At 37.5% G+C, this 26,787-nt stretch overlaps 1 protein-coding gene and 1 pseudogene across 1 annotated transcript; one reads left to right on the top strand and one right to left on the bottom strand.

The window, feature by feature from the left end:
* Positions 1-8,399: 8,399 nt before the first annotated feature.
* On the top strand, positions 8,400-12,108 carry LOC101706262 (ferritin heavy chain-like). Its single transcript, XM_004870945.3, has one exon. It carries the CDS (start codon positions 8,994-8,996, stop codon positions 9,702-9,704), a length of 711 nt encoding a protein of 236 aa, XP_004871002.1. The 5' UTR covers positions 8,400-8,993; the 3' UTR covers positions 9,705-12,108.
* A 4,306-nt stretch (positions 12,109-16,414) lies between these two features.
* Positions 16,415-18,028, bottom strand: LOC101705916 (TRAF family member-associated NF-kappa-B activator pseudogene; annotated as a pseudogene).
* Between the last annotated feature and the right edge of the window lie 8,759 nt (positions 18,029-26,787).

Raw genomic sequence — 26,787 nt, 5'->3', positions numbered from 1 at the left:
GCCTTATTTTAGGAAATCAACATTGTACTAATACTAAAACTGGATAAAGATAATAGAAGAAAAAAGTATGAACATAGATAGAAATTTGTTTAACAAAACAAACTATTAGAAGTCAGATCTGACAGTATGTAAAAAGTGGTTTTATTATAGGGATGGCAGTATTGGTTCAGCATTGGAAGACCCACCCCCAAAAGTCATCATTTTAACAGAAGAAAGGAAAAAGCCATATGATCCTGTCAGTAATTGCAGAAAAAGTGTTGGACTAAATTCTACAGCTGTTCGTGGTAAAAGCTATCAGGAGACTAGAAGTAGAACAGAATCTTCTCAACAGATCAAAGACATGTACTCCATACTTCCAGCAAAAATGCCTTATGTGAATGGAGAAGATACAATGCTTTCTCCCTAAGGTGGGGAACAAGGGCCGATATGCATACTCTTCAGCTGTCCATTAAACTTTGAAACATAGCCCCAAACCAAAATAGTCTGGCAATAAAATGACACAATTAGGAGAGGATTGGCAAGGTAGAAGTAAAATCTTTATATGTAGATGAAATGATCATCTACAGAGAAAATACAAAGAAATTCTAGGAGCCCCTAGAACTTGTATTTGAATTTAGCAGGATTAGAAAACACAAGGTATATATAAAAATTCAGGTCTATGTATACTTGCTATAAGTGAAGAATTGGATATTGAAATTTAAAAGTTATGTAGGAGTATAAAGGACCTAGAAAAGTGAAAATGGAAATAAAAAACAGCATTGGAAGACATTTAGTATCTAATTTTAAGACTTCCTCTAAAGCTACAGTAATCAAGGCAGTGTTGGCATAAGGAAAGACATATAGATCATTTGAATAAAACAGAGAATGTAGAAATAGAACCACACATACATGGTCCACTGAGTTTTGAAAGATTATTTAACAGTAACATTTTATAGAACATAAACTCAATTCAAGATCCTCTGCTCTATCTTTGCAGGCTGAAACTTTACTGAAGCTTCCTTTCTGGCCTAACTCACTATGTTTTAAATAATTCTGCTGGGCTTTTTGCTCTTGACTCTCAACATAAATCTGTCTAAAAACTCCCAACAGTAGCCATAATACCGCCTCAACATTAGACTTCCTTGAAATTTCTTCTGCCTGATTAGTCTGCTACTTTGCTCAGGCAAAGTCTCTGGAAACAAACAAGATGCAGACAAACTTTCTGCCAAGACATAACACACATTGTCTGGTATCCAACAGCCAATGAAGTCCTTCTTCCCAGCAGAAACCTCCTGAACTTGGTTTTTACTAGCAGGATTTCAATCAGCGTTCTGGTCTTTGTTTCCTACGTTGGGTTTCCATCATATTCCTCAACTCCTCTCTAGATTTATTAATCATGTCTTGTACTATGAGCACTATCTCTGCTGTTATCTGAGAAATTATTTCTGATTTCATTTTTTCCAGATCCTCTTTCGTTGCCAGTTCAGGGGGTCCAGGTGGTTGAGTATCCAAGTGTTCCATCTCATTTCCCTTTGGGGTTGCTGTAGGTGATCTGGAAGTCTGGTTTTGAGACTTATTTACATATCTTCTCATTTTGACCCGGGGTGGGGGTGGGGGTGCTGTTGGCACCCTCGTGGCTCACTTCCTCTGAGCTGAGAGAGGTGGGACAGCAGCTCAGAAGCCCCTTCCTCTGTTCCAAGGGTGGTGGGACAGTGGCTCAGAAGCCCCTTCTGTTGTGCCCAGATCGCGAAGTCCCCAAGGACCACCAAGGAGCCGATTCCGATGTAAACACATGAGGGTCATTTATTCAAGCTCGAGCAGGGGCACTCAACCGTCACCGACACAGCAGATCAGGATTGAGAGCCCCGAATTTCAAATCAGCAGGGTTTTTATTGTGGCTACAGCAAGGTTTGGGGATGTTCCATTTAGCAGTTACATGATTGGTTGATATTTAGCAAGCATGGGGTGTACATCGGGGGGGCTTGAGGGGTGGCTACATGTAGAGTTTATGGGAAAAAGGAACAATCAGCACGTTGACAGAGTGTTCTATAGATAATGGGCCCGGGAGTGTCTGTTTTCTGGGCAGACAGAGGATTGAGTTAGGAGCTGTGTCCTTTTTTTATCTGTTGTCCCACAGCAAGGACATTTTATCATTGTTTTATGGGCACAAAGGAGACTAGGGGAATAGTTGACTTCAGTGAAGTGGAATTTATGTCAAGGCCACTTTACTGTCTTATTCCAAGATGGAGTCAAATTTTAAAATGGAATTAGTTAGGTCTCACACTTCCTCTGGGCTGGGCTGGGTGGGATGGACAGTGGCCCAGAAGCCCCTTCCTCTAAGCCAGGAGTGGTGGGATGGTGTCTCAAAAGCCCCTTCCTCTGGGCCAGGAATGGCGGGATGGACAGTGGCCCAGAAGCCCCTTCCTCTGGGCCAGGAGCAGTGGGACAACTGTTCAGAAGCCCCTTCCTCTGGGCTGGGATAGATGGGACGGACAGCGGCCCAGAAGCCTCTTCCTCTCCAGCCTTCCGGTCTTCTGAGCTCTGACCAGAATCTCCCATTAAGTACAGCCTAAGGCATTCCAGCTCTACTTTTTCAGCCAGCATCTCTGAACCTTTCAAACTCTTCCCACAAGCCAGTCTCAAAGGCTCCTGAACCACATGGTCAGGTATAGCCAGAGAAACACACACCACTTCTGGTACCAAATTCTGTGTTACTTTTCTTGTTGCTGAAACAAAATACCTGACACCCACAAGTTAAGGGAGAAAAGGTTTATTTGACTTACAGTTTGTAGAGATTTCAGTCCATAGTTGGCCGGCTCCAAGGCAGAGTGGCACATGGCAGAGGGGCATAGAAGAGGAGAAAAGCAGTTCTTTGCAACAAAGACATCTGAAAAAAGCCCCACTATGACTGAATGAGGCTTATGAGGGACTTCTAAACACAAGCCATAGCTCTATGTAATTTGGTACAATTATTTCATCTCTCTGAGCCTGCTTCCTAATCTATAAAATAAATTTATCAGTAACACCTACCTCATAGATTATTATAGGAAAATAATATGGAAGCAGTGTTTAGAACAGTTGAAATTTTAATATGTTTGAAGAGCTAATCAGATGCTGTTATAGAAGGGCAATATATCTGACAATGTATCAGAAAAATTAGCTCTTCCAAATGAACTGCTCTGAAAAGAGGCAAAAAAGTACAACTACCTCTATAAAAAAATTAACCAGCTCTATCTGATAATCAGTTTTCAAAATGAGAATGATATTTGTTAAAATTATTTCCTCAAATATTAAAACTCAGTGCTGGCATTGTATTTTAAAGAACGAATGAATTCTAATAGCAAGAAGTACAAAGGGAGCTGAGCATCATGGTGTATGCCTGTAATCCCAGGACTCTGGGAGGCCACAGGAGGAAGAGTGCAAGTTCAAGCCCTCCCTGGGCAATTTAGCAATTTACCAAAAAGAGGCTAGGGATGTAATCCAATGTGAAAGCCCTGGGTTCAGTCCCCAGTACTGAAAAAAAAGTACAAAAAGTACAAAGGGCATATTTTAATCACAACCCTCAAATTGTGCATGCCATACTTTCAGAGGAGATCGGGCACGTTCAGAGTGGTATGGCCGTAGACTCTGCTGTACTTTCAACTAGTTGTAAAATCAATATAGCTATGTCTGATCCAATATCATAGACATGTACATGTAAACTCTGTTATCTGTGTCATAAACCTGAAGTATCTATCCCTGGAAGCTGACAAACAGTAGGCATTCAGTGAATATTCTTACACTAAATGAATATTTTAAAAGTAATTTTAGAAAATGTTGAATGCTAAAGGCAGTGTTTTCATGTACACTAGATACTATTGAACCCAGAGTTTCTTTTTCGATGATTCAAAAAAAAGTTCCACAGATAAAAAAATGAACTCATCGCAGATTACTTTTAGAAGTTATATTCATTTAATGACAGGTTTGGGTCTTCAGAAATTTTTTTTTTCAAGTTATATGGAGACCAATAGTTTATAATGACAAAAAAGCCACTTGAGAAGTGATAATCAGTGAACGCATACAGTTGTAAAGTGTAGCCCTCAGAAGGCAGCATTAGCATCGCCTGAGTACCTATTAGAAATCGAATTCTCAGGCCCCATCCCTTTAGTCCAAATAGTTATAATGAGACAATTAAGTCTAGGAGACTTCAAGGAGGAGTCTAGGAAATAGGGAGAATAGTCCAGAGGAGTTTCAAAGTCAAAAATTATGGTCAATTATAAACTACACGATGAGATTTCAGCAATCTTTGTGATTGGTTTTTGTCTCAAGGAAATACATTATCTTCTAGAGAAGCAAGAGAAGTAGAATATCACTACATAATAGTTTATGACATCCTTGTTCTAGCCATGTATTTTCTGGATTAGGTTATGAATGTTCTCTGGATAAGGACCTTAAACTGTGAATAACAATGGCCAGGCATGGTGGTGTACATTTGCAGGAGGATTGCCATGAGTTCGAGGCCAGCCAGGGAAACATAGTGAGTTTAGAGACTGCCTGAACTACAAAGCAAGACCCTGTCTCAAAAAAGTAAAACAATAAAAACAATAACAAAAAAGATAGCATTGTCATGCTATCCAATATGTAAAATACTCCCCTTACTTTGACTGAAAGCAAAGTTATTAGAAATGCTTTCCTGGATCCATTTATACTGTATAAAACTATAAAACTTGAGGTAAATGTAAGTATATTCTCATTCATTTGTGAAGAGTAAAAAATCAATACCTTGTTTCCTACTACAAAGTGCCTTTGTGAAGATTCAATGAAATATTGTTTTTATCTAGCTTTGTATAAAATTTAACACACACCAGTACTCAGTGACTATCACCGTTTTTCATTATAATCACTGGAGAAGGTTTGAAGCTTACACTTAAATGTTAAATCATTACATCTTGTTTTAAAGTGTTAAAATCATTGTAAATAATTAATCATTATCAAAAAGATTTAATTACAACCTATATTAGACACTAAAGCAAAGAAAAATATTTTCAAAATATATTTACTTGTGAGCCAATACTGAAAAAGAAATAAGATGCAGAAAACAGAATATACTTACAGTCATCAATCATCATCATTTATCTAGGTCCAATCATGAGCCAAAACAAACCTCTGCTGTATAACTATAGCAATAATGAACCACACCATCCTTGCAAAGTTCTAGCACTTAGAAGACTTATTCCTCGCATAAAGGTCAACACATACAGCTTTTAGAATTTTCTTATATCATAAAATCTCTCAAGCAAGCAAAAGAATATACATTGTAAAATTATTCAGCAATAAAAGAAGACTTAAAACCCTGGCCCCTTCAAATCCACTCTCTTCTCATTAGCATCGTTAATTTTACTGTGAATATTAGAGATCAAAATGCCCATAAGATAAATATAACACCTACCATATCTTCACATTCTCAAAGTCTAGTAAATTATATGACAAAATTTGTAATGGGAAGAAGAGACATTTTTGACAAATTAACATCTAAATATGTTTTATATTTTAGGGCACTGTTTTGCATCACATTTCATGTATTGCATTTGCTTTCTACATATGCATTTTATTACTTTGCAGATAAACATTTATATGGAGATTATCAATTTTCCTGAAACACTAACAGTGAACATTTAATACCACTGTAAACAGTCATTTTCATAACCTCTTATTAGGGAACTACATTTTAGGAATAGCAAAAGTTTGGGGGAAATTAAAGTAAAATAAGTGTAGAAAAGTGAAAGTAGGAAATTGCTTCGTGACTATAAATCATGTTCTACTGGCAGAGTTTAAGTGAAAGTAGACCTTAAGTATCCAATTTTATACATGGCGCACATTAAGAAGCTTCTTAAAGAGCCAGCAGGTTACAACAAAAGTACAAATTTGACATTCCAACATAAAAATAATTTTACCTCACTATCTATACATGATGAAAATATAACATATGTGTTTTTGTAAGCTGTACAGTTCTTCTCATATTCAATAGTAGTAGTATTTGCTTACTGGGTAATATAAAATGACTAATTTTGAAGACTGAACAGAAATTATGCAATACAATCTGTTAAAGGATATTCTGAATGCTTACTCTGTGTGAAGTACTATAATAAGGGCTGTTGCATACATTCTTCTATTTAGTTTTGTCAACCACCTATGGGTGATAAGTAGTATCCTAAATTTATAACTGAGGAAACTGACGTAGAAAGGTAATCAGACTTGCAGAAGTAAATAAATGAAAGTAATATAGATGAAATAATATAAAGATAACATAATGAAGACCCAACTACAAGTAGTACTAATATCAAAGACAGATATTAACCATAAAACTCTAGTAACCATAAGAAAATGTGTCCCAATATATAAATGGACAAAAGATTTAAACATACATTTCAAAGGTATATGGGTAGCAAAGAGGCACATAAAAATATATTCAGTATCATTTCATTATTATGGGAATACAAACTAAAAACACAATGAAATACCAGTACTTACCTATCAGAATAACTAAAAGTCAAACATTTTAAACTTACAATTAAATGACTGACATTACCAAGCGTTAGCAAGGACATGAAGAAACTTGGATTCTCACACACACTGTTGATTGGGAATGTAAAATGGTACAAGTACCTTAGAAAAACAATTTGTAAGTTTCATAAAAATGTAAACATTCATTTATAATGTGACCCAGCCACTTCATTACAAGATGTTACCCAAGAGAAACACAGACAACCACACAAAGACTTGCCCAGGAATATCTGTCACAGTTTTGTTTTAATATTCAAAGCAATAAGCAATCAAAATGTCCATCAACATGTGAAATGATCAACACACTGTGTCAAAACTAATAATGTTATAATACTGAACAGTAAATGGAAGTAATCAATACAAGTTGCAATAGGGAGCAATGCTACATAATTCTAGGGAAAAATCATTTGAGTAGGCCTAGTTCTCTTGCCTACAGCCCAGCTACAGAATAACTCCAGTTTGGCCTCCGGTCACAACTGAGACTTCAGTGATCCAGTGATGCTGTGATTCTCCAGGACAAGAAACATCCTGGGAGAACAAACATCTGCTCAGTTCCTCGGTGTTCTTGGACTGTTAACATCTTGTTTACCCGAGACGTACTGAACTCTCTGCAAGCCTTTTGTTACACCTTATTTATCCCAATGTGAACTATTGAACTCTCTGCAAGTCATTTGTTACATTTGTTTCTCCCGATGTACTGAATTCTCTGCAAGTCATTTGTCACGAGGTACTGAATAAAAGGTGTGGTAAACTGGGGGCTTTTGTCTTTGCTGCCCAGAGCAGCACTGATCAGAACCAAAGCTCAGCTTCTTCTCAGTCTCATTTTTCTACCTTTCCTGTAATTTGCCGTGTGCTGCCGTGGCTCGCAGGAGACCAGGACTAACTGCAGAGGTTCTGGTAAAGTCCCCTTCCCCTGTTCCCTACAGGGATGGATCACAAAATAATTATTCTGGGTGAAAGAAATCATACATTGAAAAAGTACATACTATCTTACCTGCGTATAGTATATAGAATGCTAGAAATCTATATAGTGAGGAAAAACAGATCTGTGGTCGTCTGGGATGGGATGGGGCAGGCAGAGGGAGAAAGAAAGGGATTACAAAGTACAAAAGAGCATAGAAAAAAGGGGTGGGGGGGAAGTATTGTAATCCAGCAGAGACAATGTATCTAAATGTGTGCCATGATTTAGTACAAATCTCTTGCATGTTGTATATATTAATTGGCCTGTTAGTCTGATTTTTAATATGTGTATATGATAATTAACTTTATAAAGTCTTATAAATAAATGCTGGAAAAATAAAAGGGGTGGAGGGAAGGAGAAAAAAAAATTGAACTGTGCTATGTACATATATCAATTCCTTATAGTAAATGCGGTCATTTTGTAGTGCAAATATGTACTAGTAAAAGTAAAAAATAAAAATAAAAAAGAGCAAAGATGATGCAAATAAAAAAGGGCATGAGAAAACTTCAAGGAGTGATGAGTATGTGCATTATCCTAATTTTGGTAATGGTTTCACAGATGTAAGCAAATGTCATGCCGTATCAAACTGCAGTATCTACAGTTTATTATGTCAGGGATGCCCCTGTAAAACTATTAAAATTCATGTATGGGCTCTTACGTGTCTGTGATATATGTTTTTCATCATCTTTTTATCTATGAGACTTATCATCAACATTTTAACAATAGTTATTTATGGGCAGAGAAAGAATTAAGATATTTTAAATTTTCTTCTGAAAATATCCTCATTTTCTTAATATTCTGCAACAGTTTTAAATATTCTTCTAAGACTAAATGTTCTTTAGAATCTAATTCTAAAAAGTTCTTTAAAAATATATATCACATTAATGAAAAGTAAAATCAAGTTTACAGCCTCTTTGTACATTCTTTGTATTTCCTATAGTATCTGATTTCTTTAAAATGAAGATAAATTCTATATATTAAAATTTGTCTTCAAAGAAAGAACTATCTTGTTTATAGGCATTTGAAAAGTTGTCTACTATCTATACTGGCAACTATTTCATTACTTAAAATAACCAGGAAGTCAATTTATAAACAGGAGCTTTGCCGCCGCCCCCCTCCCCCAGATGAATTGACTTTTTGTGCCTTTCCTCCTCCACCCCTTGAAGTCCTTGCACAGGAAAAGATCAGCAAGGAAGAACAAGAGCAGCTTCTCTTTCTCAAATCACAGCGGCTACAGCATTTTTAACAGGTCAAGTAACAAATTACAAACTTCAAAGACAGGAATCTTGGGTGGAAGGTGCGGCACACGCTGAGCTGAATGGACTGTGTGGCCCAGTGTCCTCCCGGCGTTCTAGCATGGAATTCTGCGGGTGACGGGAAAGGCCGTGTGACGCAGTAGCTGTCACCTAGGACGGCAGTCTGATTCACACTCGATGCCCCTGCTACCAGACCACGGGCTGGGGCTGAGCCCACCTGGCCTCAGTTTCCCCTCTTCTGAGAAGGAGGAGCCATGCTGTCCGGTCTCTGGCTCCTCTGCAGGCACCTCAGCCCTACCCTGGCGTCCCTGAGCAGAGCGCGCAGCTTCACTCCCTCAGCGCGGGCCGCCGGTTGCAGCCCAGGGCTCCTGGCCGTCACCCCCAGAAGACTGCTAGCCACCGCGGCCTCCTCGGGAGACTCTGCCAGGCCTCCTCGGGTGCGCCAGAACTTTCACCCCGACGCCGAGGCTGCGATAAACTGCCAGATCAACCTGGAACTGTACTCGTCCTACGTATACTTATCCATGGCCTACTACTTTTCCCGGGATGACGTGGCCTTGAACAATTTCTCCAGGTATTTCCTTCGCCAGTCCCTGGAGGAGAGAGAGCACGCAGAGAAGCTGATGTGGCTACAGAACCAGCGAGGCGGCCGGATCTGCCTACAGGACATCAAGAAACCTGGCCAGGACGACTGGGAAAGCGGGCTGCATGCCATGAAGTGTGCCCTGGTCTTGGAAAAGAATGTGAACCAGTCCTTACTAGAATTGCATGCTCTGGCTTCGGGCAGAGATGACCCCCATTTGTGTGACTTTCTGGAAACCCATTTCCTTCATGAGCAGGTGAAGTCTATCAAAGAACTAGGCGACCACGTGCACAATTTAGTTACCATGGGAGCCCCGGATTCTGGCCTAGCCGAGTACCTTTTCGACAAACATACCCTTGGAAATGAAAACAAGCAGAAGTAAGCCACAGGCTGCCTTTCCCACAGCTCAGAGGGGCCTGAGACCTGGAGTCAAGTGTCTCCTGTTTCTTCCCCTTAAAACCTTCCATCTTTACGCTTTTCTCCTGTTATGTTCTTCCTCCAGTAAAGTAATATTTAGAGAAAACATACTGAGCCTGTTGTGCCCAGATCGCAAAGTCCCCAAAGACCATCAAGGAGCCGATTCCGATGTAAACACACGAGGGTCGTTTATTTAAGCTCGAGCAGGGGCACTCAATCGTCACCGACACAGCGGATCAGGATTGAGAGCCCCGAATTCTAAATCAGCAGGGTTTTTATTGTGGCTACAGCAAGGTTTGGGGATGTTCCATTTAGCAGTTACATGATTGGTTGATATTTAGCAAGCATGGGGTGTACATCGGGGGGGCTTGAGGGGTGGCTACATGTAGAGTTTATGGGAAAAAGGAACAATCAGCACATTGACAGAATGTTCTATCGATAATGGGCTCGGGAGCATCTGTTTTCTGTGCAGACAGAGGATTGAGTTAGGAGCTGTGTCTTTTTTTATCTGTTGTCCCACAGCAAGGACATTTTATCATTAGTTTATGGGCACAAAGGAGACTAGGGGAATAGTTGACTTCAGTGAAGTGGAATTTATGTCAAGGCCATTTTACTGTCTTATATTTAAGATGGAGTCAAACTTTAAAATGGAGTTAGTTAGGTCTCACAAGCCCATGTTAACAACGGCTTTCTGCCAGCATCGAGCTACTAATCTTTTCCCGGGCTGAAAGATAGCTCAAGATACTATAGTAATGAAAAAAAAGTACAAAAAAAAAGTGCTCATATATTACCAAATAATACCAATTACCACATATTATACCTATGAACACACTCTAAAATTCCATGACTTTTAGTTAACCAGTGCCTGCTATCTTCAATATCCAAAAGGCTAAAGTGAGAAAGCATGTATGCTATCTATTAAAAAAAAGACAAATAACTGTGAGACAAAGTACTGTAAAAATTTACTTGTAAAATTCTATGGCAACCTTTACCTTTTCTCAGTGTGTTCAATGAAATAGCCATGTCTGGCAATCATCTAATTTTTAAAGACTTCATAATCAAATAAATTGGGGATAAGTTTTACCAGGTATCAGTGATGGTATTGGAGAGTCAGTATGTATTACTATTTTAAGGGCTCTGAGAAGTGTTGGGATTAAAAATAAATAAAAAGCTTAAATTATTTTTGTTTAGCTCAATGTTTCCCAAATATATGCAATCATAGATAGTTTTTGCCTTTAAAATATGAGGGTAATATGACAAAGCAGGTCTGTTTGGTTCCAGACTACATATACTTTCCAGTGGGCTACATAGTCTCCCTCTTGGCATACTCAAAAGAGTAAAAATTACTGAATAAAACTCCTTTCTATCACCTTTAGGGACAGATGTTCCCTTTAGAGAGGGCAGATGTGAAGTGAGGAAAAGAATATTTAGTGAACAGGCATTGGGCTAGACTAGAGCTCTGAGTGGTTGGAAAGATGGACTGGGAGCATAGTATGTAGGACAGAAGTCCGGGCTTAATATAATAGGCAAAGGCAAGGTCTTCAAGGGCTTCCAACAGAAGACTGCTGTGCTAAAAGCTGAGCAATCAGAAGCATCTTAATCTGATTGCATAGAATTATAATCTGAAAATAACCCAAATATGTATGGTTGGTTAGGGAGCTTTGAGACACAGATGCCAAGTTGAGATTAAGTGTACAAGAAATTAGGGGAAATTGAAAGGCCTCAGAGAAAATGGGAAAGGAGCTAAAGGAAAAATAAAAAAAAATTTAAAAAAGCAAAGAAAGCCTTTATATTTCATGGAAAGCTGGTGCCCAGGGAAGGGAGAATGAAAAGTTGTGCATAGTTCTATGGAAAATTGTGTAAGTCTTTCAATGAAATCTCCAGCCAAAGTCAGTAGTCAGAGGAATCTCAAATCTCCTAGAAATGGGCCTGATGAAGTGACTTGACTGTATCTAAGGTACCTAATTAAGTACCTTTCTTTGAAAGGGACCCACAGTAAGTGTGAACTTTCAACAAACTAATGAATCAATCTGAGAACCTAACAGCTGGGGCCTTTGGCAAATTTTATTCCCTACAGTCCGAGCTCTGAACAGTACATGCCTATACTGTACAACTTCAAAAGTATGTTTTAGGTAAAAACACTATACATAGAACAACATTGCAGCTCATGTTAAACACAGTTTTGTCAAACATTATGATGTAGATAGGAATTCACAATATAATTTTTTTCTGTTACTGGGGATCGAACTTGGGTCCTTCTGCTTGCGAGGCAGGTGGTGGAACCACTGAGCTAAATCCTCGGCCCCTACAATATAATTTTTAAGGCAAGCAGCATTACAAGACAAAGTTATATTATATAATTATATATATAAAAAGAGAGACCTACAGAGAAAATTATTTAACATATATGTAATAAAATCATTCATAGTATCTATACCAAGAAATTTAGCTAGACAATCTCAAATAATGAGAATATGGTCAGTATTTTTTGAATTACTTGTCTTTTTAAAATAAATCTCTTATCATGGGAAGCCATTATTATCTTAAAAAGAAAAGAAAAGCACAGAAAAATATATGTATATATATATATATATAAAGGATTGAATTATGGTAAAACCAATGTGAATGGAAACAAATAAATGCTAGTGAGAGTTGAGAGGCAGAATCATTTAAATTTTGTGATCATTTGAGAGGAAGAAATTACAAAAATGAGTTATGGGAAAAAAATGATGTCTTAGTTACTTTTCTCATTGCTGGGACAAAATACCTGACACTCAAAATTAAAGGAGGAAAGGTTTATTTACAAGTATAGCCTCTTAGGTAATATTGATCCAATGAGGAAGAAGGTCATGTAGCAAGTGTACATGAAAAGAACAAAGACCTTTTTAGGAAGGGATGGATGAGGAGGTATAATCTTTAATTTATTGCTTATCCCTCAGGGAAACATGTAGAGCTGCTCATTTCATCTTTATCTTAAGGTCTGGCCTTTGACAGATGCACCTCCAGCTATAGTTATAATGTGTTGTCATCTTCTACACTGACTCATTGCCATTGTGATATAAGCTCTCAACATTTCCTGCATTATTACATTTTACATCATACTCTTAACAAGTGTAATTGCTTCCATACTTGACTGCCTTAATTAATTTCCCATAAAGTGGCCAGAGTGTTTCTCTTTAGGTATAAGCCTGACCTTATTATGTCTCAAAAATCTTTGATTGGGCCGGGGATTTAGCTCAATACTTCCGCTGCTGCCTCCCAAGTACAAGGACCCGAGCTCGATCCCTGGTATAAAAAAAAAAATCTTTGATTGTTTCTCTTCTAATTTGGAGGAAAAGTGTGGTGACCCAGTGGCTTAATAGATAAGGCATCAGCCTCCAAAGTAATTTGAAGGAAAAGTAAATGGAAATATCCTTATTATGACTCAAAAGGCCATCTGTGGGTCCCTGATATCTCTTTGACTGGATGTGGTTTGTGTGTATATCACACTGGAGATATCACCATCTCTCAATGTTGAGACCATGTGTTTTATCTCTTTCTGATGACAGAGAGGGGAGAGAGAGAGGTGGGGGGGAATGAAAAAAACAAAAAAAAGAGAAAAGAAAAAGAGAGGAGAGAATATATTTTGTTCACTATACTCCACTCATATTTGCCTAAGTTTGATGCATTTTTGGTTTGTCTATGCTTTCTTCTCTCCCTAGAAGGTAAGATCTGAGGAGCTGACCCTTTGTTTTGTTCACAACTATTTCCATACAAGTGCCTGCCTCCTAGCAGATTCACAATGAAAATAAATGAATGAAAGAGTGAGTGAAAAATAAAAATAAAAAGCCTTTATTGAACACTTGCTTATGGCATAATCTTTATTAAGTTCAATCTCAGATCAAGTATGATGTACATTTTTCCTCCCTAACAGTATATATGTTTGTTTAATGGGCTCTAGTCAGAATGCCTGGGAAATAAACACTTGTTAAGAATAAAGAAACAAGAAAAATCAAAATATTCTGAAAAAGGAGATCGAAGAGGATATCAGAAGATGGAAAGATATTTACTATTGTTCAGTAGGAAGGACCAACATAGTGAAAATGATCATACTCCCAAAATTGTTATACAGATTTAAAGCAATCCCAATCAAAATACCATTAGCATACCTCACAGAACTTGAGAAAACATTCCTAAAATTCATTTGGAACCAGGAGAAAACCTAGAATAACAAAAACAATTCTGAGCAACAAAGGCAAGGCAGGGAGCATCACAATTCTTCACTTGAAATTATACAGCAGAGCTACGGTGATAAAAACAGCATGGTAGTGGTAAAAAAAAAAAAAAACCCTGAGAATTAATGGAACAGACTAGAAGAGGCAGGAATAACAACAAACACATTAAGTCACCTTATCTTTGACAAAAGGGCCAAAAATGTTCATTGGAGGAAAGATAGCTTCTTTAATAAGTGGTGCTGGAAAAACTGGCTTTCTATATGCTGAAGATTAAAAATAGATCTATGTTTTTCACCATGCGCTAAACTAAAATCAAAATGGATCAAAGATCTAAATATTAAAACAAATACTGAATCTATTGGAAGAGAGAATAGGTAGAACTCTGGAGGACTTAGGGATAGGCAACAACTTCATGAACAAAACCCAAACTGCATAAGATCAACAATTAGGATCTCATCCTATTAAAAAGGTTTTGCATAGCAAAAGAAGTCAAAAACAGAATGAAGAGACAACCTACCAAGTGGGAAACAATTTTAGTCACAAGTTCCTCAGATAAAGGACTAATATCTAGAACATAAAAAGAATTGAAAAAATCAGAACTCCCAAATTTAAAGACCCAATCCAAAAATGGGCATCTGAAATGAACAGACACTTCTCAGATGAAGAAGTAGAAATGGCAAATAAATAAATGAAAAAATATTCAACATCACTGGTCATCTGAGAGATGCAAATTAAAACAATGCTGAGATTCCACCTCACTCCGGAAAGAATGGCTATTATCAACAAATCAACCACAAACAACTACTGGAGGGGCTGTGGAGAAAAAGGAACCTTCACTGTTGGTGGAAGTGCAGACTGGTACAACCATTGTGGAAATCAATGTGGAGATTCCTCAAAAAATTAGGATTAGAAGTCCCCTTTGACCCAGGTATTCTCCTGTTGGGTATCTTCTTGAAAGAATGAAAAGCATCATACCACAATGATATATGCACACCCATGTTTATAGCAACAGAGTATGTAATAGCTAAATCTTGGAAACAATCTAAATGCCCATAAATGCCCATAAATCTAAATCCACCAATGGATGGATAAAAAGATGTAGTTTTTTATACAGTGGAATACTACTCTGCCATAAAAAGATACACTTGACACATTTATGGCTAAATGGATGCAATTTGAGGCTATACTCTTAAGTGAAATAAATTGGACACATATGTGTCAATATTGCATTGTCTCTCTGGTGTGAGAAACTGAAAGGGTAAATAAGGACCAAAATGTATAATAGATAATATGAAATAGGAATGAACTGTTCAAAAGGAAAAGGGAACTGTGAAAGGGGGAAGGAAGGGAAAAGAAAAAAATTGAAAAAAGAAGGAAAAACTGGTAACAAAACTTTTGTAAATGAGGGGAGGAGAGGGTAAACAGATGGAAAGGAATTGGGAGAAAAAGAAGAATCAAGATATTCCATATACAGGTACAAATTCCGTTTGATGAATGTCATCATTATGTATATTTAAGTTGTACCAATAAAATTAATTTTTTAAAAAGAAACAAGAATACTTCAGGGCTGGGGATTTAGCTCAGTGGTTTCGTCACCTGCTGTGCAATGACAAGGACTGGAGTTCGATCCCCAGTACAAAAAAAAAAAAAAGAAAAAAGAAAATTAAAAAAAAAAAAAAAAAAGAATACTTCAAAAGCTGAAATTCTTGTTTGATGCAACAGTACTTTAACTTTCAGTTGCATTTCAGTTGCTTTTTGAAATTTTCTAACCAGTTGCTGCAAAGTGTGGATCCTCTTTAATATATGCATCATGTATACTTACCTTTCTTTTAACAGGCTGGCCTGGTGTCAAGACCTTTTTATTTGTCCTGGTTATCCTGAAAACTAGTTATGTGACCTTATGCAAATTATCTGTCCTCCTTATAATCCATATCCTAATTTTTATGTGAAACTGAGATAATAATAATGGTTCTATTAGTCTACTGACTCACAATAATTTTCATACCTGATAAGCCCTCCATAAGTGTTTGCTATAGTTATTTCTTTTTTTTTTCCCCCTCCAAATTCAATTTATTTACCTCAGGAACAAAGAACACTAATGATCACAATATAAGTAACTCAATATTTAATTCATTTCATCATGTAGGTATATACATAGTAAAAATTAAAACCACATATATTATTTAAAAATCCAAAAATGTTTAAATAATTATCACTGGGCAACAAATGTCTTCAATTTGGTATTTACTTAGAAGTTTATGATATCTGCTATTCTCTATTATACATTTATAAAGAACATTACCTATAGCATAAACTAATTTTTAATATGAAAAGATCGGAAACCCTATGAATATTTGACATCATCAAATTCATTAGGTCTCATTAGAAATCCAAGCAATAAGCTTAGATTTTCAAACAAACATGATTATACAACTCTGTCACACACATAATTTTGAATTATAATACTGTAAACAAGAGTACAATGTATTACAGTTTTTTAAACAATGATCTTTTAAAAGGTAAAAGTTACAAAATAGGTTTAGAAAAAATTTAAATAACCATGAGGCTATTTTCTATAAATGATCGTCAATTTAGATTACAATCAAGTATTTATAGTATTACAAATCCTGAATCATGACACAGAACTTGATTGTTCTTCAGTGTGTTTTAAGTCTCCCCATTAAAGTGTGAATTAAGAGGCCAGGGGAAATCCCCCCTGGACGTAATGGATGGTGGGAAAACTGCTTGACAGAATTCACATACTCGAGTTATATGCAGTTCTGAGTCTGTGCCACTTAGTGCCATTAAGTCACTGTCTTGACTAGGAATGGGCTTCCAAAGTGGCTGCTGTGGTCCTTGGATAGCTTTTCCTGGGGAATCCAGTGGGGGAAAAGGTGCATCAGGTGGGTCCTGAAGTGGGAATGTATTTACATATAACACATTATGGTCTCCAGGTGGCAAATACAAAGCTCTATCCAGAGTTGTCCTGATACAATTGTTTACAAGATCTGAGGGTTTTGATTTGTTAGTTGTTTTAAGATTTTGTATAGCTGAAGCTATGGGATCAAGTTCCTGAATTTCAAATAAAGTTTCTTCTGATTTGTTTCCTCATTTGTCTCTGAGCTCCATATTGAATTTGTCCAGGCACACTGCCTCACAAGTGGCAGGGCCAAGGATGTCGGGTCTCTCTGAGGTGCTATGCAGGAAAGTAGAGTCACTGTCCACAGGTGGAAACTTGACATTGAATTTAGAAAGTGATTCAAAAGAGGTGTCTTCCTCATCTCGACCCAGTCCTCTTGGTGGGACAGATGTAATGCATGGTGTGACTCTATTTATATCATCTTTAGCCTGAGGCTTAAACAGCTCTTCTTGTTTATCTGTTTTATCTGTACACTGTACAAGCATGGAGCACTGTGTTTCAGTTGCAGTGTCTCGTATATTAAGTTTGCTTAAGTGGTCTTTTTGTGCTTTTGCTAGCATACATACTCTATGAAATTCTTCTTTCAGACCCCAGAAAGTCTTCTCTAAATTATCCCTTTCATGGATTAAAGGAATGCCAGGACTCCTTGATGAAGTTTCTTTTCTAGGGGAAGAAACATCTTGTCTTCTGAACTTTGGTTGTTTTTCTTTTGGTATTCCTGATTTCACTTTATCATGTGGCTGATCAAGAGTCAGATTATTTTTCCTTGTTTCACCATTGTCAAGCAGAGGACCACAGTCGTAACTGTTATCTCGACTGGAATTCATAAGAAGTAACTGTGATTTTAGCTTGTCAATAATAATTTGTTGAAGTGACAGCTGTTCCTGTTGCTCATATTCTCTGCTCATAGTTCTCAGTCTTTTGCTGTAATTCTTTTACTGTAGTATCTCTATCCATGCATGCCTGTCAGTAGGCTTCATATGCTTTATTGAGTTGCTCACCAATGTTTTTATCCATTCCTCTTTGTCCTGTAGCATCACTATAAAGGATGGAGTAAATGACAGGTCTTTCAGGAAATCCTTTATAATCTCAGTCTTTACTTCGTCATAACACCTTTCATTTTATCTTTGGGTACATAATGCTTCTTTTAAAAATGTTTTATTATTTTTAATTGATACATTCCTCTTTTTAAAATATCCAAAGTATTTATTGGGATGGTTTTCTCTCTTAACTCATGAAGATTTTAGTGCCGCTTCCTCCTGAAGGAACATCCTTCTGGAAACCCTGCTCTTCTTCCATAGGCTGGCAGTGGACAGTGAAGCAGCTAACATACAAAACTACTGTTTGTATATGGCTAAAGACTGGTGATTTTATAACTATAGTCATTTCACATACATGAAGTAGGACTTGGAGCTCTGCACCATGGGCTGCTTCTTGTTTCCTCTTCTCTTAGATCAGGGATTCAGCCCCACTCACAAGGCAGGTTGCCAGCCCCCCGCCAGGTGACTACAATGGGAAGTTGCTTTCCGTTCCTATAGTTATTTCTTTATTTGAGCTGTTATGTGAGGAACAATTAAAAGATTACAGAAGCAGCAAATTATTAAAAGCTTAATTTTAAACACAGATGGATATTTCAAATAACAATTATTCTGCCTAAATAAAACATTATTTTAATTCTCTCGGCACATTACAGCAACTAAAAATTTGCCTCTTTACTATTCTTTTTTGTTGTTGTTGCCGGGGATCGAACTTGTGACCTTGCACTTGCGAGGCAGACGCCGGAATCACTGAGCTAAATCCTCAGCCTACTATTCTTAAATTCAATCATTATTTTTCATTAATTCAAACAAAACACAGTGCATCTTTTCTGTTCCAGAGCAGAAGCAGTCTAGTGTGTAGATTTAAGATTAATACAGCAGGGTCTCTGCCTGCAGGAGGTCAGTGATCTAAAAGTAAGTTGAACTCACTCTGAAACCACTGGTAAGTGTGCACAGATCCCAGTGAGAAGCCTGCATAGACCAGAGAGGCATGGTTGTGGGCAGGTCCCAGCAAGGGCCTCAACCCAGTCCCAGCAGCTTGGACCTACAGGCCAAGCCAAAGGCCCACCTGTAAAAGACCTGCACAGGCACACAAGCAACAGCCAGAGGCCAGCCCAGATACCATCAGTAAGTGTATGCAGACCCAAGCCAGAAACCCACTCAGACACTAGGGACTTGGGTTCATAGCCCCCAGCCAAAGGCCCTCCCAGACAACAGCTATATATGGAGGGCAGGCCCCAACCAGGGGCATACCCAGATACCAGCCCAAGTGTGCACAGCCCCCAGCCAGAAACTCACCTGAACAACAGGGCAGCACAGGGATCCAGAAGGCTGAACCCAGGAATTGGCACGGGGGTGAGCAGAAGAGAAAAGGCCTATTGGTGGCTTGCTGAGAATTGAAGACCACTGGGTGAGCAAAAAGTTGCCTTAACAAAGGTACAGCAGGCTGCATCTGTTGAAATAAGATGCATAAACAAGTCTCAAAACCAGACTTCCAGATCACCTAAGGCAACCCCAAAGGGAAACAAGATGGAACAATCTGATAACTCAACAACTGGACTCCCTGAACTGGCAACAAAAGAGGATCTGGAAAAAATGAAATCAGAAATAATTTCTCAGATAACAACAGAGATTGTGTCCATAGTGCAAGATATGATTAATAAATCTAGAGCAGACACAGATGAAAAAAAACAGAGGATCTGAGGAACATGATGGAATCCCAACATAGGAAACAAATGGAATCCAGAAAACAGATTCAAGCAGATATCCAGGAGACTAAAAATTCCATTGAAAGTTTACACAGCTGAATGAGCCAATATGAGAACAGAATTTCAGATATAGAAGACAGGATTGCAATTACTGATGAGGAAAAGAAACATTTCTTAAAAATAGTAAGGGACCATAAAAAATGAATCCAGCAGCTGCTAGATGATACAAAGAAGAATAACATAAGACAGATTGAACTCAGCCAATGAAGAAACAGGAGAGAATGCAAATGATATATAAAACTGTTCACAAAAGTAACGGCAGAAAACTTCCCAAGCAGGGGAAAAGAACTTGACATACAGATAAGTGACGCATATAGGACTCCAACTAGCTGTGAAGAAAAAAAAAAATCTACACCTAGGCAAATAATAGTTAACATTCCAGAAACCCAACTGAAGGACAAAATTCTACAAGCAGTTAGAGAAAAGAAACAAATCACATACAAAGGAAAGCCCATCAGAATCACAGGAGACTCCTCAATGCAAACCTTCAAGTCAAGAAGAGCCCGGAGTGACGTATTTCAAGCACTAAAGGAAAAGAACCTCCAACCCAGATTGATGTACTCTGTAAAACCATCTTTCAAAATTGATGGAGAAATAAGATACTTTCAGGTCAAAGAACACATGAGGAACTTCATGAATACCAAACCAGAACTCCAAAAACTTTTAGACAATGTCCTAGGAAAAGACAATGAGGATCACAACCCCAGGAAGCCCAGCAGAATGAAGCCTTAGGGCACAAGAAGAAATTAAACACTAAGGAGGAGAAACCAACACAAAGAGAAAGTCATGACAATGATAAGTCAATATGTATCAGTTATAACCATCAGTGTTAATAGTCTCAATTCACCAATCAAAAGAAATAGACTGGCAGAATAGGTCAAGAAGCAAGATCCAACAATACGCTGTATACAAGAAACACACTTAATTAAAAAAGAAACTTATAGAATGAAAGTTGAAGGGTGGAAAAGAATACTCCATGCCACAGGAATCCCCCCAAAATCAGGAGTAGCTATCCTCTTTGCAGATCAAGTGGATTTCAAACCAACATTGACTCAGAGAGACAAAGAAAGACACTACATCCTTGTAAAGGAAAAAAGCCAAGGGGAAAAGATGACAATCATAAATATATATGCACCAAATAATAATGCCCTCAACTATATAAAACAAATACCAACGGACATGAAAAATCAAATAAGCACTCATACAATAGTAATGGGGGACCTCAATACCCAACTGTCACACATAGATATATCAACTAGTCAGAAAATAAACAATGAAGTACTATAACTCAATCAAACTCTTGAACAAATGAACTTAGATGTTTACAAAGTGTTCCACCCTGCAAAAATCAGAATACACACTCTTTTCAGCTGCACACAGGTCATTCTCCAAAATACACCACATACTTGCTCATAGAATATGTTTAAGTAAGTGCAAAGAAATTGAAGTTATCCCCTGTATATTGTCAAACCATAGTGTGATGAAATTGGAGATCAATAGCAAAAGAAACCACAAGAATTGTATAAAGACATAGAAATTGAACAACAAACTTCTGAATAACTAATGGATCACAGAGGAAATTAAAGAAGAATTCAGAGAGTTTCTACAATTAAATGACAATATCAATACAACATATTGGACTCTATGGGACACAATGGAAGCAGTCTTATGAGGGAAATTCATAGCAGTGAATATTCATATTAGGAAAACAGAGTGAGCTCAAATAAACAACCTGATGCTGAACCTCAAGCTCCTAGAAAAAGAAGAGCAAGATAAACCCAAAGCTCATACAAGGGAAGAAATTATAAAGATCAGAGCAAAAGTCAATGCAATGGAGACTAGGAAAATGATACAAAAAAATCAACAAAGTTGATTGAACCAAAGAGTTGGATCTTCGAAAGAATAAATAAAATCAACAAACCCTTAGCCAACCTTACCAAAAAAGGGAAAGAAGAGGCTCAAATCCATGCAATTAGGAATGTAAAGGGTGAAATCACAATGAACTCAGCAGAAATCCAGAAGATCATCAATACCTACTCCGAGAACTTGTACTCTAATAAAATGGAAAACACAGAAGAAATGGACAGAATCCTAGATACGTATGAAATAACAAAGCTGAATGAAGAAGATATAAGAAATCTAAACACCCCAATTTCAATCAGTGAAATTGAAACCATGTTTAAAAATTTACCAACAAAGAAAAGCACAGATCCTGATGGCTTGCTTCACTGCTAAATTCTACAAGAAATTTAGGGAAGAGCTAATGCCACTACTTCACAAACTCTTTAATGAAATGGAAAGGGAAGCAATACTCCCAAATTCATTCCTGGAAGCAAGAATTACTTTGATTCCAAAAGCAGAGAAGACCCAACCAAAAAAAGAGAGCTATAGGCCAATATCCCTAATGAACTTAGATGCAAAAATCCTCAGTAAGATACTGGCAAACAGAATACAGAGGATCATCAAGAAGACCATACACCATGACCCAGTGGTATTCATCCAAGGGCTGAACAGATGGTTCAAAATAGGTAAATCAATAAATGTAATACACCATATTAACAGACTTAAAGACAAAAACCATATGATCATCTCAATAGATGCAGAAAAAAGCTTTTGGCAAAATCTAGCTCCAATTCATGATAAAAAAAAAAACCCCTATGGAAAATTAGAATAGATAGTCTTTAGCTCAGTCTGATAAAGGCTACCATAAAAAACCAATAGCCAACATCATACTAAATGGTCAAAAACTGAAAGCTTTCATACTAAAATCAGGAACAAGACCAGGATGTCCACTATCACTACTCCTGTTCAGTATAGTTCTGGAAACATTAGCCATAGGAATTAGACAAGAGAAAGAAATAAAAGGAATAAAGATAGGAAAGGAAAAAATTAAATTGTCATTATTTGCTGATGACATGATTCTCTGCATAGAAGACCCAAAAAACTCTGCTAAAAACCTTCTAGACTTAACAGATTCACTAGAGTAGCTGGATACAAAATCAGCACTCAAAAATCAATAGCCTTCTTGTACACAAATAAAACTCATTGAGAGAGAAATTAGGGAAAAAATTCCTTTCACAATAGCATCCAAAAAAATGAAATATCTAGAAATCAATCTCATGAAGGAAGTAAAAGACCTCTACCTAGAAAACTATAGCACTCTGAAAAAAGAGATTGAAGAGGATATCAGAAAATGGAAAGAAATCCCTTGCTCCTGGGTAGGAAGTACCAATATAGTAAAAATAGCCATACTTCCAAAACTGCTATATAGAGTCAATGCAATCCCATTAGAAATCCCAGCAGTATATTTCACAGAACTAGAGAAAATAATCCAAAAGTTTATTTAGAACCCAAAGAGATCTAGAATAGTAAAAGCAACTCTAGGCAACAAAGACATGACAGGGGTATCACAATCCCCAACATGAAACTATACTAAAAAGCCAGTGTGATAAAAACAGCATGGTACTGGCAAATAAACAGATCCGAAGATCAGTGGAATAGAATAGAAGATACAGACACAACTCCAGACATACTCAGCCACCTCATCTTTGACAAAGGAGCCAACCAACCTCACTGGAGGAAACATAGCCTCTTTAATAACTGGTGATGGAAAAACTGAATCTCAACCTGCCACAGATTAAAACTAGACCCATACCTTTCAACATGCACTAAACTGAAATCAAAGTGGATCAAAGATCTAAATATTAAGACAGAAACACTAAACTTGGTGGAAGATAAGTCAGGTAGAACTCTCGAAGACATTAGCATAGGAAAAGACTTTACTGAGGAAAACCTCAGTAGCATGGGAACTAGCACACAGAATCAACAACTGATATATTATCATATTAAAAAGCTTCTGCATTGCAAGAGAAACCACCAACAGAGCTAAGAGACAATCAACAATGTGGGAAAAAATTTTAGCAGCTGTTCCTCAGACAAAGGGCTACTCTCTAGAATATATAAAGAAACTTTAAAAATCAGACCTCCCAAATTTAAAGACCCAGTCCGAAAACGGGCATCTGAAATGAACAGACACTTCTCAGACAAAGAAGTAAAAACAGCAAATAAACATAAGAAAAAATGTTCAACATAACTGGTCATTTGAGAGATGCATACGAAAACAGCGCTGAGATTCCACATCACCCCAGAAATAATGGCTGCTATCAAGAAATCAACCAATAACAAAGGCTGACAGGCATGTGGGGAGAAAGGAACCCTTCTCTGTTGTTGGTGGGAGTGCAGACTGGTGCAACCACTGTGGAAATCAATATGGAGATACCTCAAAGAACCAGGGCTAGAGGTCCCATTTGACCCAGCTGGGTATTTTCTCCAAAGAATTAAAAGAATCATACCACAGCAATATATGTACACCCATGTTTACTGCAGCACAGTTTGTAATAGCTAAAGCTTGGAAACAACCCGAGTGCCCATCAACTGGAAACTGGATAAAGAAGATGTGTGTTTTTTTTTTATAAAATGGAGTATTACTCAGCCATAAAGAATGACAAACCAGAGACAATTATAGCTAAATGGATACATATTAAGGCCATACTCTTAAGTAAAATAAATAAGACACACATGTGTAAATACCTAATAGCTTCTCTAGTGTGAGAAACTGAAAGTGTAATTAAGGATTAAAACGATTACAAAGAATAATTGATAATTTGAAATAGAAAGAAAAGGTCCAAAGGAGTAAGGGAAGTGGGAGGGGAAGGGGCAAGGAAAGAAGGGAATGGAAAAATTATGAGAAAAGAAAAAAATGGAAACAAAGTCTATGTAAATAGGGAAGGGTGAAGGGGTGAATAAGAACCAAGATACATCATGTACAGGTACAAGCATTCAACGATAAATGTAAATGTATTGTATACCTAAATGTACCAATAAAAGAATTTAAGCAAAAAAAAAAAAAAAAGAAATCAACCAATAACAAATTCTGGTGGGGATGTGGGGCAAAAGGAACCCTTCTTCATTGTTGGTGGGAGTGCAGACTGGTGCAACCACTGTGGCGATCAATATGGAATTACCTCCAAAAAGTAGGATTAGAGGTCCCATTTGACCCAGCTATTCCCCTGCTGGGTATCTTCCCAAAAGAATTAAAAGAATCATACCACAGCAATATATGCCCACCCACTCTTATAGCGGCATAGCATGTAATAGCTAAAACTTGGAAACAGCCCAATTGCCCATCAACTGGAGACTGGATAAAAAAGATGTGTTTTGTTTTTATAAAATGGAGCACTACTCAGCCATAAAGAATGAGAAACTAGAGTCATTTATAGGTAAATATTTGCACACTGAGGCCATACTCAAGTGAAATAAATACAACCGATGTGTAAATACCAAATAGTTTCTCTGTGTGAGAAACTGAGAGTGTAAAGCGGAATCAAAATGTGTAATAGATAATGTGAAACAGGAAGAAAAGATCTAAAGGGCAGGAGGAAGTGGGAGGAGTAGGGGAAAGGAAAACAATGAGAAAAGGAAAAAATGGAAACAAAGTCTTTGTAAACAGGGAGGGGTGGAGGGGTTGAAGGGAAGGCAGAGGAATGGGAAAAAATAAGAACCAAGATATATCATGTAAAGGTACAAATTCCCAATGATGAATGCCATCATATTGTATACCTAAAATGTACCAATAAACTTAATAAAAAATAATAAAATAAAATAAAGTCTAGGATTGTGATGCTACTTGCCTTGTTCTTGTTTCCCAGAATTTCTTTTGCTATTCTATGTTTCTTCTGGTTCCATATGAATTTTTTTCAACACCATGAATTGCCTTTATTTCAGTATGCATCCACATTTCAGCATTTAGTGGTCCTGAACAGAAAGTGCAAAGTGCAGCAGGTGCCAGAGGCCAAGCCCACCAGTCCTGCCAGTCCTGGTCTGCTGCACACTGAGCCACTCCTCAGTTCCTGCTGAGCATCTGAGAAGCAGCAGCACCAAAGCCAAAGTCCACACCAGGCCAGGTTCCTTGTTCCAGCTGTCAGATTCCAAACTAGACCCAAATGGAGGCAAGAGTGACTGCACGACAGCCCATGTAGACCTTCTTCAGTGTCTCGAAGCGAAGTAGGTATGAGGAAAGGGAACCATCCAGAGGAACTGCATGTGCTCATGTTTTTATTGCTATTGCATTAAATCTGTATAACAGTTTTGGAAGTATGGCTATTTGGACTATGTTGGTTGTATCTAGGAACAAGGAAATCTTTCCATTTTCTGATATCCTCTTCAATCTCCTTTTTCAGAGAACTGAAGTTTTCACTTCACTTCCTTGGTATTGTTAATTGCTAAGTATTTCACTTTTCTTGATGCTGTTGTGAAGGGTATTGTTTCCCTAATTTCCATCTCAGTGAGTTTGTTATTAATGTTCAGGCAAGCTACTGATTTTTGAGTGTTGATTTTGTATCCTGTTACACTCCCAAATTTGGATACTAGTTCTAGGAGTCTTTTGATGGAGTTTTTAGGCTCTTCTATGCAGAGGATGGTATAATCAACAAATAATGATAATTGCACTTCTTCCTTCCCTATTCATTGTCTTACTGCTCTAGCTAATGTTTCAAGAACTATATTAAACAGAAGTAGTGATAGGGGACATCCTTGTCTTAGTCCTGATTTTAGAGGGAAAGCTTTTAGCTTCTCTCCATTTAGTATGATATTGGCAGTTGGTTTGTCATAGATGGCTTTTATCAGGTTAAGGTAAAGACCTTCTATTCCTATTTTCTTTAGGCTTCTTCTCATGAATGGATGCTGGATTTTGTCCAAGTGCTTATTCTGTTTCTATTGAGCTGATTGTGTGGTTTTTGTCCTTGGTTCTGTTTATGCGATGTATTACATTTGTTGATTTGCATGTATTGAACCATCCCTGCATCCCTGGAATCAATCCTTCTTGGTCATGATATGTTATCTTTTTGATGATTTGCCGCATTTTGTTTGACAGTATCTTATTGAAGAATTTTGCATCTGTGTTCATTAAACTGGTTGGCCTGTAGTTCTCTTATGGTTGGGTCCTTTTCTGGTTTGGGAATCAGGGTAATGCTCACTTCCAGCAAAGATTTTGGGAGTACTGTTTCCTTTTAGATTTCATTAGAGTTTGAGGATTACTGGTATTAGATCT

The sequence above is a fragment of the Heterocephalus glaber genome, unplaced genomic scaffold, assembly GCF_053883595.1.
Source record: "Heterocephalus glaber isolate CG9 unplaced genomic scaffold, H.glaber_assembly_v1.0 deba00001462, whole genome shotgun sequence".
NCBI lineage: Eukaryota > Metazoa > Chordata > Mammalia > Rodentia > Bathyergidae > Heterocephalus > Heterocephalus glaber.
This window is presented reverse-complemented; position numbering and strand designations above follow the sequence as displayed.

Excerpts from the sequence above, each read along its gene's own strand:
- LOC101706262 (XM_004870945.3), top strand. The coding sequence starts at position 8,994 with ATGCTGTCCGGTCTCTGGCTCCTCTGCAGGCACCTCAGCCCTACCCTG.